Source organism: Vulpes lagopus, chromosome 1 (assembly GCF_018345385.1).
Source record: "Vulpes lagopus strain Blue_001 chromosome 1, ASM1834538v1, whole genome shotgun sequence".
Classification (NCBI taxonomy): Eukaryota; Metazoa; Chordata; class Mammalia; order Carnivora; family Canidae; genus Vulpes; species Vulpes lagopus.
In genome coordinates this window covers 1,067,620-1,080,408 of record NC_054824.1, presented here as the reverse complement: position 1 = coordinate 1,080,408, position 12,789 = coordinate 1,067,620, and the positions used below count along the sequence as shown (strand labels likewise).

General features: G+C 44.0%; 2 protein-coding genes across 3 annotated transcripts in view; one reads left to right on the top strand and one right to left on the bottom strand.

Moving 5' to 3' along the window:
* The window catches only part of NT5DC1 (5'-nucleotidase domain containing 1), a 114,241-nt gene that overhangs the window by 9,635 nt on the left and 91,817 nt on the right, over window positions 1–12,789 (top strand). Inside the window, exons 5-6 of one of the 2 annotated variants that reach the window (XM_041756279.1) lie at window positions 974–1,053; window positions 2,525–2,606. In XM_041756279.1, the coding sequence (XP_041612213.1) occupies window positions 974–1,053; window positions 2,525–2,606 (162 nt within the window). Of the gene's footprint in view, window positions 1–973; window positions 1,054–2,521; window positions 2,607–12,789 lie in introns of both variants that reach the window. The other variant, XM_041756276.1, reaches the window with a different exon arrangement.
* COL10A1 (collagen type X alpha 1 chain) lies at window positions 2,613–10,934 on the bottom strand. Its single transcript, XM_041756233.1, has 3 exons — window positions 10,798–10,934; window positions 10,121–10,292; window positions 2,613–6,497 (listed from the first exon to the last, which is right to left on the bottom strand). The coding sequence occupies exons 1-3, from the start codon at window positions 10,897–10,899 to the stop codon at window positions 4,627–4,629; spliced, it is 2,145 nt and encodes a 714-aa protein (XP_041612167.1). The 5' UTR covers window positions 10,900–10,934; the 3' UTR covers window positions 2,613–4,626.

The following is a 12,789-nucleotide window of genomic DNA, read 5'->3' as shown; positions in this document are numbered from 1 at the left end:
GGCTTGTCACCGGAGACGCGGGGGCAACTTGGGGACTCCACGGGCTTCGGGGGAAGCGAATGGCACTCGCGTTTGGGGTGGGACGACGCCGTTGAGCGCAGCGGTGGCTGGGATCACCCGGAGCCAGAGGGATGCCACACGGGTCATCGGGTGCCCAGGGCGGCGGATCCAGGGGTGGCATCTGCCCCCAGGGAGGGCCCCAGGTTAACGCTGTCCCAGGGCCAAACAGCGTAAGTAAATCCCTCTGCTCCGCAAGATCCTGGGGTGCGTCCTGTGCGCCCAAGTCTTTCCAAGATAAGTACACCATGTCCTTACGTGACGTGATGCCTGCCTTTTTTTTTTTTTTTTTTTTTAATTCTTCTCATCCCCCCGGTTCTCCCATTAAACTAAGGTGGCCCAACCGCACAGACGCGGAAAGGCGCCACTGCGCGGGTTACGTCCTGGAGCTGCCGTGCTGGGCTGATAGTTCTGAAATTCAGTGACGTGATGACCTAAACTGTGGCTTTTTCATCGTGCGCTTTAGATTGGGGCGGGGTCTCTTTTGACAGAAATTTCTCTCCGTTAGATCCTTATGGAACAGACATCACGTTACAAGTTCCTTGTAGCTTGACCCTTCTTTAAAGGCAGGAGTAGCCTGTAACAGACCGATTCGGAGTTAACGTCGAGGCCCCTTTACAACCAAACCAAGATCTAGCGTCTCTTCGGCCAGTTTCTGTGTCATGTGCATGAGGTGCTGATTCGTGCCTGGTTCAAAATCTTGCTCTTCCAATGCCTGGGGGCTCAGTGGTTGCACGTCCGCCTTCGGCTCAGGGTGTGACCCCAGGGTCCTGAGATCGAGTCCCGCATCGGGCTCCCTGGAGGGAGCCTGCTTCTCCCTCTGCCTGGGTCTCTGCCTCTCTCCCTGGGTCTCTCCTGTATAAATAAATAAAATCTTAAAAATAATAATAAAATAAAATTTTGTCCTTTCTTTTAGGAAAATATTACTTTTATGATAACTACTTTGACCTGCCAGGAGCTCTGCTGTGTGCCAGAGTGGTGGACTCTCTGACAAAGGTGAGCAGGGACTCGTTTCTCAGGAATTAGGACCGGTGTTCAGTCATACGTCAGGGGACTTAGTCATGGATGTCTTTTGAGTTGGAATGGAACTCAGTCTCCTCTTTGTGATACTAGAAGTAACCGAGGAAGAAACACGTGGAGAATTTGGTCACGTGTTTTGGGAAAATTAAATAGCCGGGACCGTTTCCCCAGGAAGGATGATAAACCTCTTCCCCAGCAGAGGGTGCATGTGTCTAAAAATAAAATACAGACCTCACAGCTGGAAAGGGTATTTTCTTGGTTTCATTAGCAGATTAAAAAAAAAAAAAGAAAAGAAAAATGGTCGAGAGACTTTCACCTGTCCTTACGCATTCTACATAAGGCAAAATTTTAAAAAATGAGATGAAGTTTTTAAATTCATCATTTTGACCAGTTCGACGCATGTAGGCGTTCCGCTTATAGAATTTGCGTGTCCTTAGGTCTGAAGACCTGGGAACAGACACCAGTTTTATGTCAGAATTATTCTTCTGTTTTGCACATGTTGTCATTTAAAATCCTAACGATCAAAAAAAATAATAATAATAAAATAAAATAAAATAAAATCCTAACGATCCTGCCGGTAATAAAACACGCATGATCGATTACTCTTGAACCAGAATTAGTCGTGTGTTCGTGGAAGTCTCCACGGAGCTGTAATTTTCGTACATTGTAGAAGTCGTTATTAACGTGAGATGGGGACGGTTTTTCATCCATAGCGACTTCAGGCGAGCGTATTACTCTTCAGATAACTCAGCGCTGGTACAGGTACACGTACCTGGTAGTCCGTTTAGGTAGGATGCTGGTTAGCGATCACGCTTCCAAGGAAGCAAGGCACTGTGGGGTTACGTGTTTCAACGTAATGTTTGTTTACACCCTGGTTTAAAGAAATCTAAATAAAAACGGTTAATGTTTTGGATTTGGAACCTCCATCATCTCTTCTAGAGAGATTTGCTGCTCTTTTTTATTGAAATCAGGTGAATGTGCGCTGAATTCTAAAGAGCCAGCTTTTGGGGCTTCAGGGCTTGCAGCTTCGTAGCCCCACGGATGCCATAGTACAGGAAGTGGCACGTTCTGAGATCTCAAAAGCTGTGACACTGTAAACTCAGTCCTGTGTTTAATATATATAATTTAAAAATAATAATAATATATATAATTTTGACTTTATAATAAGCGGAAATTTCTATTTTATTTGGGCTAAATGAGCTATATTACCATTTAGTTATATGTGCATGTGTATATACGTATAGCAGTGATTTTCTTAAAGATTTCTCTTTTTAAAGTTGCGTTCAAGCACTGAGTTTTTCCATCTGTTATCTTTTCTACAATGTGAGTCCCGATTTTAGATGACAGTAATATTGCAGTTGCTTGCTGTGTTTTTAGCTGTGCTCAAAAGCAGAAGTATTATATGTGTTAACATTTGGGATTTTCTTTTCTTTTTTTTTTTTAGCAGAACAATGATCAGAAAACATTTGACTTTTGGAAGGATATAGTTGCTGGTATACAACACAATTATAAAATGTCGGCTTTTAAGGGTGAGTCCTATGAGGGGGCCTTCTCATGTTCGTTAAACGCCGTGCGCTTGTGAGTTACTTGGAAGTTGCCTGTTTTGTCATGTTCCTCGACTAGGACTTGATTTTATCAAAATTTTGCTACGAGGTTGGCACTGCTTACGTTTTAAGGGGCTCTTCCATTCGCGTCGGCCTCATGGCCACGATGGCCGGCGCTGTGGGCTCTGCTGTGTTACGTGCCTGCCGCCGGGGGTGGCGGGTGCCCCGGAGCCGGCCTGGGAGTGGGGCTGGCTCACACCTGGAAGCGTCGGTACAGCAGCTGGAGACGGAAGGGGGAGTGAGAGAAGCGGGACGGGGGACTCCGAAGGGACAGGGGTCGGGCCAGGCTGCACGTCGGGTGTCCCAGCTGCAGTGCGGCCTTGCTGGGGCCCCTCGGAGGCTACATCTGAGGAGTAGGGGGACGGGGCGCCTCCCTCGGGGGTACCCCGGGCGCCCGAACCAGGCTGCAGCCGTCCAGCCCGTGGACCGAGGGGTGCCGAGAGCGGCGTTTCTCAGCTTTTGACTGACATAAACCCGCCTGCCTCCCTTTAACGTAATTCATTAAAATAATCCTAAATGTTATGACTAAAAACACGTCAAGGCAATAAATAGTAACTGCAGAATATTTTTTCAAGTTACCTATTACTCTGTTGCCTGCTTCTGTCCTTTCCTGAAGAGATCACTGCTTTGGGGACATGGCGGGACTTTTCTGTCTTCGGTCGCCGGCCCTGGACTGGGGCTGGCAGGTCCCCCTGTGGCCCTGCCGATCGATGCCTGTGCGCCGGGGGCGTGTGGCACTGCCGTCCCCAGTAGACGGCCGTGTCCGTGACCACTCTAAGAGCCACCCCCCCCCCCCCCCCCCGCTTCGCTGTCTTACTTCTGTTGGCTTCGTAGAACGAAAAGCCTTAAAAGAACGGTTGAGAATAGCAAATTGCTGTTCTCAAATAAACTCAGCACAAAAATCCGTTGATGTGATTTTATTGCATCGTAAATAAGGTAAAACAGTTCATGCTTTAGTAAGTGAGGCACAGCTTCAGAGTTTTAAGCAGCAACATAAAGATACAGTACAGAGCACGAATCAGTTCCGTCCTTCCCTTCCTAGCCAGATTCTGAAGCCCTCGGCAGTAGCTATGATTTCACGAGGCCGGGAGTCTCGAGGTCCGTAGGGCAATGGTCTGTAAACCCACAAAATCCTGTTCCGTAAGACTCGACAGGGAGTCAGATTAATCACACTCGTATTAAATAAAGAAGATAGGTCAGACACCGATTTCCAAGTTGTGACGGGCACGTGGAGAGCTTTTCTACAGTCACAGAAAAGCGTGAAAAGGTTCGTGGCTGAAGCACCCTGCCTCCCAGATCAATGGTGACATCATCCTTTGGCTCCTCGTCAGGGCTCTAACAAGTCCTAGGCACCTGTGTCCTCGAACAGATCTTGACGAAGGGGCTGGGTAAGCCCTCGGGTAACGCACCATCGCACCATCGGAAGGATCTTAAGGATCTTGGGGCCTACGGTGTCTTTTACATTTGAATATTCAAGTATTTGAGTTCTACAAAGATAGGATACCCCTGAACGGTTCCTACAAGGTTTCCTGTTAATCGGCAGAAACAGGCTTTTTTTTTTAAGTGCTGAATTTCTGATACCGAATTTAATGACGTAACTTAGCGTCACATTTTAGGGTTCCTTGGTGATCATTTTACTTTTCTTTTTTTTTTACCCTACTAGGACTTTGAGGGTGAAATGTTTAAATACTGAAGGAATTCACAGAAAACTTTATAGAGTCTTGGGACCACTGACTAGAAATTCAAGAGGGTCTTCACATATTCTTTACCATTGCTGCCCGCTTTTCCAGCAGGAGAATGGGTTGGTCTGAAAGCTCACATCTGTATTTGGAAAGTTAAAACGGGTCACTCTTTTTGGCCTACGTCCATATGCATTTTGTGGGGCGCAGCGGAATTGGGGAATGCCTCGTCAAGCAGATTTACGTGAGCTCGGTTGGGAATACGTTCACATGGGTGCCACCAGGAACCCTGAGAAAGAGGAGTGGACGTACTGGGAGGAGTACAGCCCGTTCGATCCCGTGTTGGGCAGCTGGAGCCACACCTGGTCGTTCTCCGTGAGCTCGAGCACGGCGCTCCCCGAAGCCTGATCCAGGTAGCCCTTGGTGTATTCGTCGTAGGTGTACATCACAGGGGTGCCGTTCCTATAGAGGCCCACCCAAACATGGGTGCTTTTCACATGCACGTGGTAGGAGAAATAGTATGTTCCTGGGATCTGACAGGTGAAGATTCCAGTTCTTGGGTCATAATGCTGTTGCTTGTTATACAAGATCTTATCAAATGGGATGGGAATACCCACGGCCGGGTAAGCTTTGGAGAGGATGACAGTGAACGCAGACATCGGCATTCCTGTCACTCCCTGGTGGGCGCTAACGAAAGGCTGTTGGCCTGCCTTTATGAAGCCCTCAGCTGAGGCCGCTTGGCCCGGGGGGCCCGGGGGGCCTGGGGGACCTGGGAGGCCAGGCTCTCCAGCGTGGCCTCTCGGACCCGGAGGCCCTGGTGGCCCAGTGGGACCATTAAGCCCCTTAGTTGCCACGCCAGCTGGGCCAGGAGGACCTGGAATTCCTGGATCCCCTTTAGATCCAGGGAATCCGGGAATGCCTGGCGGCCCAATGGGGCCTCTGGTTCCTGGGATTCCCGGAGCACCTCTTGGACCAGTCTCACCATTGTGTCCAGGTGTTCCCTTAGCGCCTGCTGGGCCCACGGGGCCTGGAAGACCAGGAGACCCTCTGAGTCCAGCATCACCTTTAGGGCCCGGTAACCCTGAGTTTCCCTTAGGACCACTGCTGCCTGGTTCTCCTGGGTACCCTGGTTTTCCATCTAACCCAGAGGAACCCCTTTCTCCCTTAGCCCCAGGGTGTCCTGCAGGCCCCACTGGCCCCATCTCACCTTTAGGGCCTGGAATCCCTTGGTTGCCTGGGATGCCTTTTGGTCCTTGGGGTCCCATATTTCCGGGAGGTCCAGTCAGACCTGGTTCCCCAGGATGACCTGCCGGGCCTTGTTCCCCTTTAGCACCTGGACTTCCTGGAAGGCCAATGGGTCCTCTTTGTCCCTTTAGGCCTGGCAACCCTGGTTTCCCGAAGCCAGGAGCCCCTGGGGACCCAGCTATTCCGGGAGTGCCAGGGTGACCTTTTGTCCCAGGAATCCCTGGCTGGCCTGGGGCTCCTGGGGCTCCTGGCTTCCCAGTGCCTTCTGGTCCTCGTTCCCCAGGAGGACCTTGGGGGCCTGGTGGGCCAGCTGCCCCCCTCTCTCCTGGAAAGCCCCGATCACCTTTGATGCCTGGCTGTCCTGGAAAGCCATTTTCACCTCTTTTTCCCACTCCAGGTGGGCCCGGGGGTCCCAGGGGACCCTGAGGGCCAGGAGGGCCTCTCTCACCTGGGCGTCCAGGAGCGCCATATCCTGTTTCCCCTTTCTGTCCATGCACACCAGGGACTCCTGGTGCCCCCTTTTCTCCAGGAAAGCCCCTGGGTCCTGGGGCTCCCATAGGTCCCTGTTGTCCAGGTTTTCCTGGAATAGTAATTCCAGCTGGGCCGGGGCTTCCGGGTGGCCCTGGTGGGCCCCGTGGTCCCGGTAAACCAGCTGGTCCAATATCTCCTTTTGGTCCAGATGGTCCTTTTGACCCTGGTTTTCCTGGCAGTCCTGGCAAACCTGGCTTCCCAGTGGCCGATGGTCCCGGTGGGCCAGGCAACCCCGGTTCTCCTTGGGGTCCAGGACTTCCGTGGCCTGGTTTTCCTGGTGGTCCTGATGGCCCTGGGTGCCCTCGAGGTCCAGCGGGGCCTTGTGGACCAGGAATACCTTGCTCTCCTCTTACTGATACACCTAAAAGACATGCCCGATAGAAAGAGAGAGAGGGAGAGAGAGACGATTAGTAATGACATCACACCGTCAACCAGTCCATTTTGGCACACTAGTCTGAAATGGTTTCAGATCATACATTTTAGCGTATTTGAAAACACTGCCAGCGGGGATGGTTTCAAAAGACCACAGCTAACGTGATACTTGCATTACATCCTCTTATCCATGAAAATATACCAGGCTTGAAGAATTCATCTAGAATAGTGGTACAGTGGAGGTATTTACCCCATTCATATTTGGAAAATCATCTACCTTGAGAGGAAAGGGGAAAAGAGGTATATGACAGGAAAGGAACAAAAAGATAAATGCAGAATAAATGGGAAGATATTTAAGAACTATAGTATTTTTCTCTCAAAAGCTGTCCTATAAGACCTCAGTGAGGAATGCAGTTGATTCTAATGCACATCTGCCCCAGCCCTGCCGAACGCAGTGTAGACCGAAGCTGATTTTTTTCACCCTCAGGACATGCCATGAGCTCCCACGTTCTCCTGTAAGTGACTTAACATTGAAACAGAGAGCGGGTTAGAAGCAATGGGCAAGGTATATAAAATAGTATCGAAACGCTTATCTAAAGCCACACATAGATGCTGTTGATTTCAGAGAGCTGTGGGTTCGTGTGTTTTTTTGTTTTTTGGGGGGTTTTGTGGTTTAATATTTTATTGAGGGGTGAGAGGCAGGGAGGGGTGGGGGGGGCAGCTACAGCGGCCCCAGCCCCACCAGGGGGAACAGACCTCCCCACCCCCCGCCCCCCTGTGGGTTCATTTGAACCAAATACTTCTACTGATGTTATGTATTCAGTTCAGAAATCACTTATTTGCTGCCTGTGATGTAAAAGGGCTCTTGGGCACAATTGTGGGGGATGCACAAGAACCATCTTAGAGGAGCTTCAGTCGCAAAGGGAGTAAAACAAGGGTCTGTGCGTTAAGAGGTGTCCAGTGTCTTGGTTGTAGTCATTCAAAGGTGGGATTTACCGGAACACTCTGGTATTAGGATGTATAATTGGGGGAATATTACCATGTCAGTCTTCAGGCAGCAATCATCATAAGCATCTCTTAGAAGGTACTTTCTTTCTCAGAGAAATTCTTTAATCGCTAGCAAAAATGGTAATAGTTGTGATTTAAATGTCTGTTTGCAGAATTCATATTAAAACCATGCTCTATTTAATAGATGTCAGGAAGATAGATGAAATCCCTGCGTGTCCTACTTAGGTTTTGTTGGAAAATGGTTGTCCGTTACAGTAGTTTTAGCAAATGGCCTAAGTATTCAATGATTTGGTCAAAACCCTGATAATGACTTATGGCTATGACTTGAGCCACATCTTTTTTGTACAAAAGTGATTAGTGTACTTAAAATCTGTCTAAATCTTTAATGGCTTTAGAAATCAGAATGAATTCTAAATTGGAATTAATATTAAATGAATGGTAAATTGCCTTTGAAAACATATGCTTATGGGTATAGTTCACAGTTACCATTAATTGTTGGTACATTATTATATTTAAAAAATCTTTCAGGTTAACTGGCATGTAAGTAGTAGTCAGCCAACAGTGGTTGCTAATATTATTCTCTTGGGTAGAGATATTCCTGATACTTAAAATACATTTGGTGACAAATGAAATATAAAAATACACAGGAGAATCATTAATAGATATGCTAAAATAGGAAAATCATTTTAGACTGAATATTTATATTTTATACTAATTAGAGTTATATTTCATTCTGTAAATATTTAAACATATGGAGCTTTATTCACCCATGGATTTTCAGTAAGAAAATCTGGAAGTCAGGAAGAAGACTATGAGAAAAATTAATTTATGGAAAAGATCCCAATATACTCATCTACGTCATTGATAGATTGACGTTTTAGTGTACAGGTATTACGTATCTACAAGTTGTAAAGGGTTGTAATATATTACAAATAGAATAGATGAATAAATAGGATATAAAACAGCACATTTTTTTTTCAAATGCAAACTGTGTTAGATTGGGGTTTGCCTCAACATCGGGCTCCCTGCATGGAGCCTGCTTCTCCCTCTGCCTGTGTCTCTGCCTCCCTCTCTGTCTCATGAATAAATAAATAAAATCTTTAAAAAAAAAATAGCCAATATTATGCAGTTCAGTAAGGTGGGAAAATAGAAATATTTTTAATCTTCCAAGAGTGGTACATTTGATTTTTAATTCAAGACCGTTTCATATGATCTTGGTAAACTATAAAAAGTCTGAATTTGTGATCATAGAGAGTGTAGCCGGTGATGCATGTCCTAGCATTTCACATTGACATTCATCACTTTAAGGAAAGTAGTAGTTTTCCTTATATCTTTTATTCTTTCTTTTAGAACTTTCCTTTTTCTCATATTTTACTTGTATTCTGAAGCATTCAAGAGTTTTCATTACGTGCCCATGTGTTTATTTTTAAACATTAAGCTGCGTTTCATGAACTGTTTTAAATTTCATCTTTCTTTTTAAGGAGATAATTTGCTGAAAAGGATGGTCTCCAGAAGCAGTCTTTATATAAAGTTTATAGCAAATATCCTTAGCACTATTGGCAAAGTAAAACATGTGACTAAAATGCAAAAATACTAAGGGAAGGAAATTTGAATCCTACAATCCATTCAGATGATTCAGGCTAATCCAGTAGACGTTTTACAGGTCGTTTGCGTCAGGTGTCATTCAAATGTGAGACCTAATCATGGCCCTGCCTTGAGGATCTGTTAGTCGTGTACATACATCCTCCCAGTTCTCTTCACAATATCTGAGAAAGCTGAACAGCTGGGGAATAGACTCGAGAACAAAGCTGAAACGTCTCCAAGGCGGCCCCCCCAGTCCTCCCCCAGTGCGAGGAGGTGGAGAAGCCCCAGGAGCACAGCCAACACCTGAGTACCTTACAGTATTAATTCACTTAAACTTCGTACCGGCCCTTTGAGATAGCTGCTGCTGCTTTTAGGAGGGAGGAAACTAAGGCACAGAGAGGACCAGTGACTTACCTGAGGCCCCACAGGTAGTACAAGGCAGTGAAGTACAAGTGTGTACTTGACTAAACCATATAAAAATGTATAAATCATTAGGAAAGCTGGTGCTTCCTTGGCCTATTAAATTTCTTGGGAAGGCATTAGATTTTATTTAATAACTAAGACTCAATCTTGCATATATTTGTGGGCCAGCCGAATCGGTTGTACAGGTAAACAGTGGCGAAGCATTTAGATATCTAAAGCTGCTACTCGCTACTCTCTTTATGTAATTGGCAGTTATTTCTAGTTAAGACATTGTAAGCTTCATTAATCTGTATTGGATTAATATTTTCTAGATTATGGGTAGTTATTTGTGCAAAAGCGCCATTTCAGGGAAAAATTTTCCCCACACAAAAGTTCTTCATGTTCTCCAGGCACATCTTTATACTCTATTCACTATGTAAAGGACACCAATGTTCTTGAGTGGACCTACTTTTTCCATAAATTGTTTTAATATTTTGGGCAAACTCAGGAGTTTGAAAATAATTTAGCACCCAATAGTTAAAAAGCATTTTGCTAAAGAGACCATTAAGATTGTAGAAAGCAATAACCAGTTAGTACAGCAAAATATATAAAGTTTACCTTTACTCTTTATGGCATAGGGAATGAAGAACTGTGTCTTGGTGTTGGGTGGTGGTGGACCTTTTATGCCCGTAGGTGTTTGGTATTGCTCAGCATAAAATTCTCCATGAACCAGGTTCAAGGACATTAGCAGCAAAAGGGCTGTTTGTGGCAGCATGTTCTCGGATGGATTCTGAAAAGGAAAAGAATAATTTCTTGTTAGTGACCTGTTTCATTTGTCTGATGTTGGACAGATGAATTCTTAATTTTACTAACTACCTTTTTTTACTTTGTCCTGTTTTTAATATATTTCACAAACCAGAATTAAAAATTTTTCTTTACATGGATATATGACTTAGTTCTTAGTGGAAACCACATTGCAAGTAATCAAATAAAACTGAAGTGACTTTTAGAGAAGAAACACAGAAACCACAATTGGATGCCTGTATTAATAACTCAAGATCTTTAACATAGGCTGAAATATCCAGTAGTTTCAAAATAAACTAGGACATGATTTTACAGATAAGGTTTTATTAGGACTCTTTTTGTATAGACTAACACAGATTAGACTTTCTGAGTACACTTCAGTGGAAACCCATTTTTTTAAATGACAAAAAAAAAAATTAGTTAATTTATCAAGGCTTCTTCTGAAACAAGCTAACATGGAAGTCCAGCAGAGCGTCAAGTCCTAGACTTACCGGGGTGCTGGGAGTTCCTGGAGGTGGTTTCCTGACAGCTCTCGGAGCCCTCCTGTGTCCAGGTGAGCAGAAGGTACCCTCTCCACAGCTGTCCTGCAGCATTTATACTGTTTCTCCCTTACTTCATGAGGTTGCCCTGAGCTTAAGCTCCTCCCCCGAGAGGTGGAGAGCACTAATTATAGTGGAAAGTTCTATTGGGCAGGCAGACAAGATCAGGTTGGGCTCTCTTTTCTTGTTTTCTTATGGAAAAATAAACTCTTTGTCTTAAATACATATTAATAATTTTAACCATGCACCATCTTTTTCTGAGATTTTATTTTGGAAGTTATTACTCCGATGTTTAGGTTGGTTCATGATGAGATGACAATACACCCTTTGTATATCTGAAAGGAGATTCTTGTGTTATTTGGTTGAAAATATTTGGTTGTATATAAAAGTAGGAAAGGAAGTCTTTTTTTTTTTTTTTGGAGGGGGGAGTGTGGATTTAAACCATCATCTAAATTCTTCACTTAGGACATAAAGCCAACAATGTGTCCTATTAATGTTCCTAAATTTTTATGCAAATAGCTTACCCCAATTCTTACTTATTTTTGAGCTTGAAAAAAACAATTAAAATGTAGTTATGTTGTTTTATACCTTAGACTTTAGTGTAAGTCCTCAGACATTAATAAGAGAAATTTTAAATATCTTAGTATCTATTTCAGTTTTTACATATTAAATGTTTTAAAGTGTTCAGGCAGAGGCAAGATATCCATGAATTTGACAGTAAAGTTAGCAATATAATTACCCTGAAGGATTTAGATTCTTTATTTACAAGACTACAGTATGTTCAGTAAATCGCTTCAAGTTTTATTGCTTAATTTTGGATTTTACTTTAAAGTTGCAGTAGGAGTACAAAAGCCTTAATAACTGATAATGTCATATCATGTCTAATTAAATAAGATTGTTGTGTTCGTTTCAGAAGAAAAAAATTCCCCAAACTTTGCTTTCAGCTTTTTAAAAATACCAGTGGCTTACCTTACAGTTTCCTTCAGGAATCTTGATTCAGCTCAATTAGAAACACAGATGAAAGTAAACATTATCATGGTCATTTTCAATGGTTAGAATTCTTAACAATATTAGGACTCTTAAAGTCAGTTTTCAGGATCATAAAAAATTTAATGTAACAGAAAGTCAAGAGACCAAATTCTGTATCTTATTTAATTCCATTGTTTTGGAGCTTAATTAAATCAACTGTGCAGGTAAAGTAGGTGAGAAGGAAAATTCTGTAACAGGCATGGATACAACATTTTTAAAACCTCTGCAGAATTAGAGGGGAATGGTTTCGGGACTGATTGATAGCTGAAATAATTCAGTGTTTCACCAGTGGATGAAATAAAGGTTTGTTCTTTTTCTTATCCTTTCTCTTCCCTGCATATAATTTTCGGTATTTTTTTAGACTAAGCCTTTATAGAAATGTAAATGGATAGCTCACCTTACTGACGGCCTTTCTCCTAACTCTTTTATTTTTATTTTTAAAGATTTTATTTATACATGAGAGACACACACCCGGGCGGGGGGGGGGGGGGCAGAGACACAGGCAGGGGGAGAAGCAGGCCCCACGCAAGGAGCCTGATGCAGGACTCGATCCCGGGACTGCAGGGTCAGGCCCTGGGCCGAAGGCAAGTGCTAAACCGCTGAGCCACCCAAGGGATTCCCTAACTCTCTTTTATTTTTTTTTCCTAACTCTCTTTTTTATTTAAACCTTTCATTGGTGCCATGTATTAAAATCTGTAACGTCCTATATGTCTATGTGAATATTCATAGATACTTATGAAATACGACTTTTATGTCAGTTGAGATTAACAGGAGAATTCAAAAATTTATATTCTAATCACTCTTTCATCATTTGGAGAATGTCTGTGGAAGAGCTTTTGTGATTATATCATGTGCTGTGCTATGTCTGTAAGATCCCTCAAAAGATCAGTGAGAGAAATGCCTGCCCTCCATCTA

What these genes read in the sequence shown, in the direction of transcription:
- COL10A1 (XM_041756233.1), bottom strand. Translation starts at nt 10,899, where the DNA reads ATGCTGCAGGACAGCTGTGGAGAGGGTACCTTCTGCTCACCTGGACAC. An exon ending in CAGGAACTCCCAGCACCCCG is followed by an intron (nt 10,293 to 10,797) that starts GTAAGTCTAGGA and finishes TTTCCTTTTCAG; the next exon opens with AATCCATCCGAGAACATGCT. An exon ending in CTATGCCATAAAGAGTAAAG is followed by an intron (nt 6,498 to 10,120) that starts GTAAACTTTATA and finishes CATGTCTTTTAG; the next exon opens with GTGTATCAGTAAGAGGAGAG.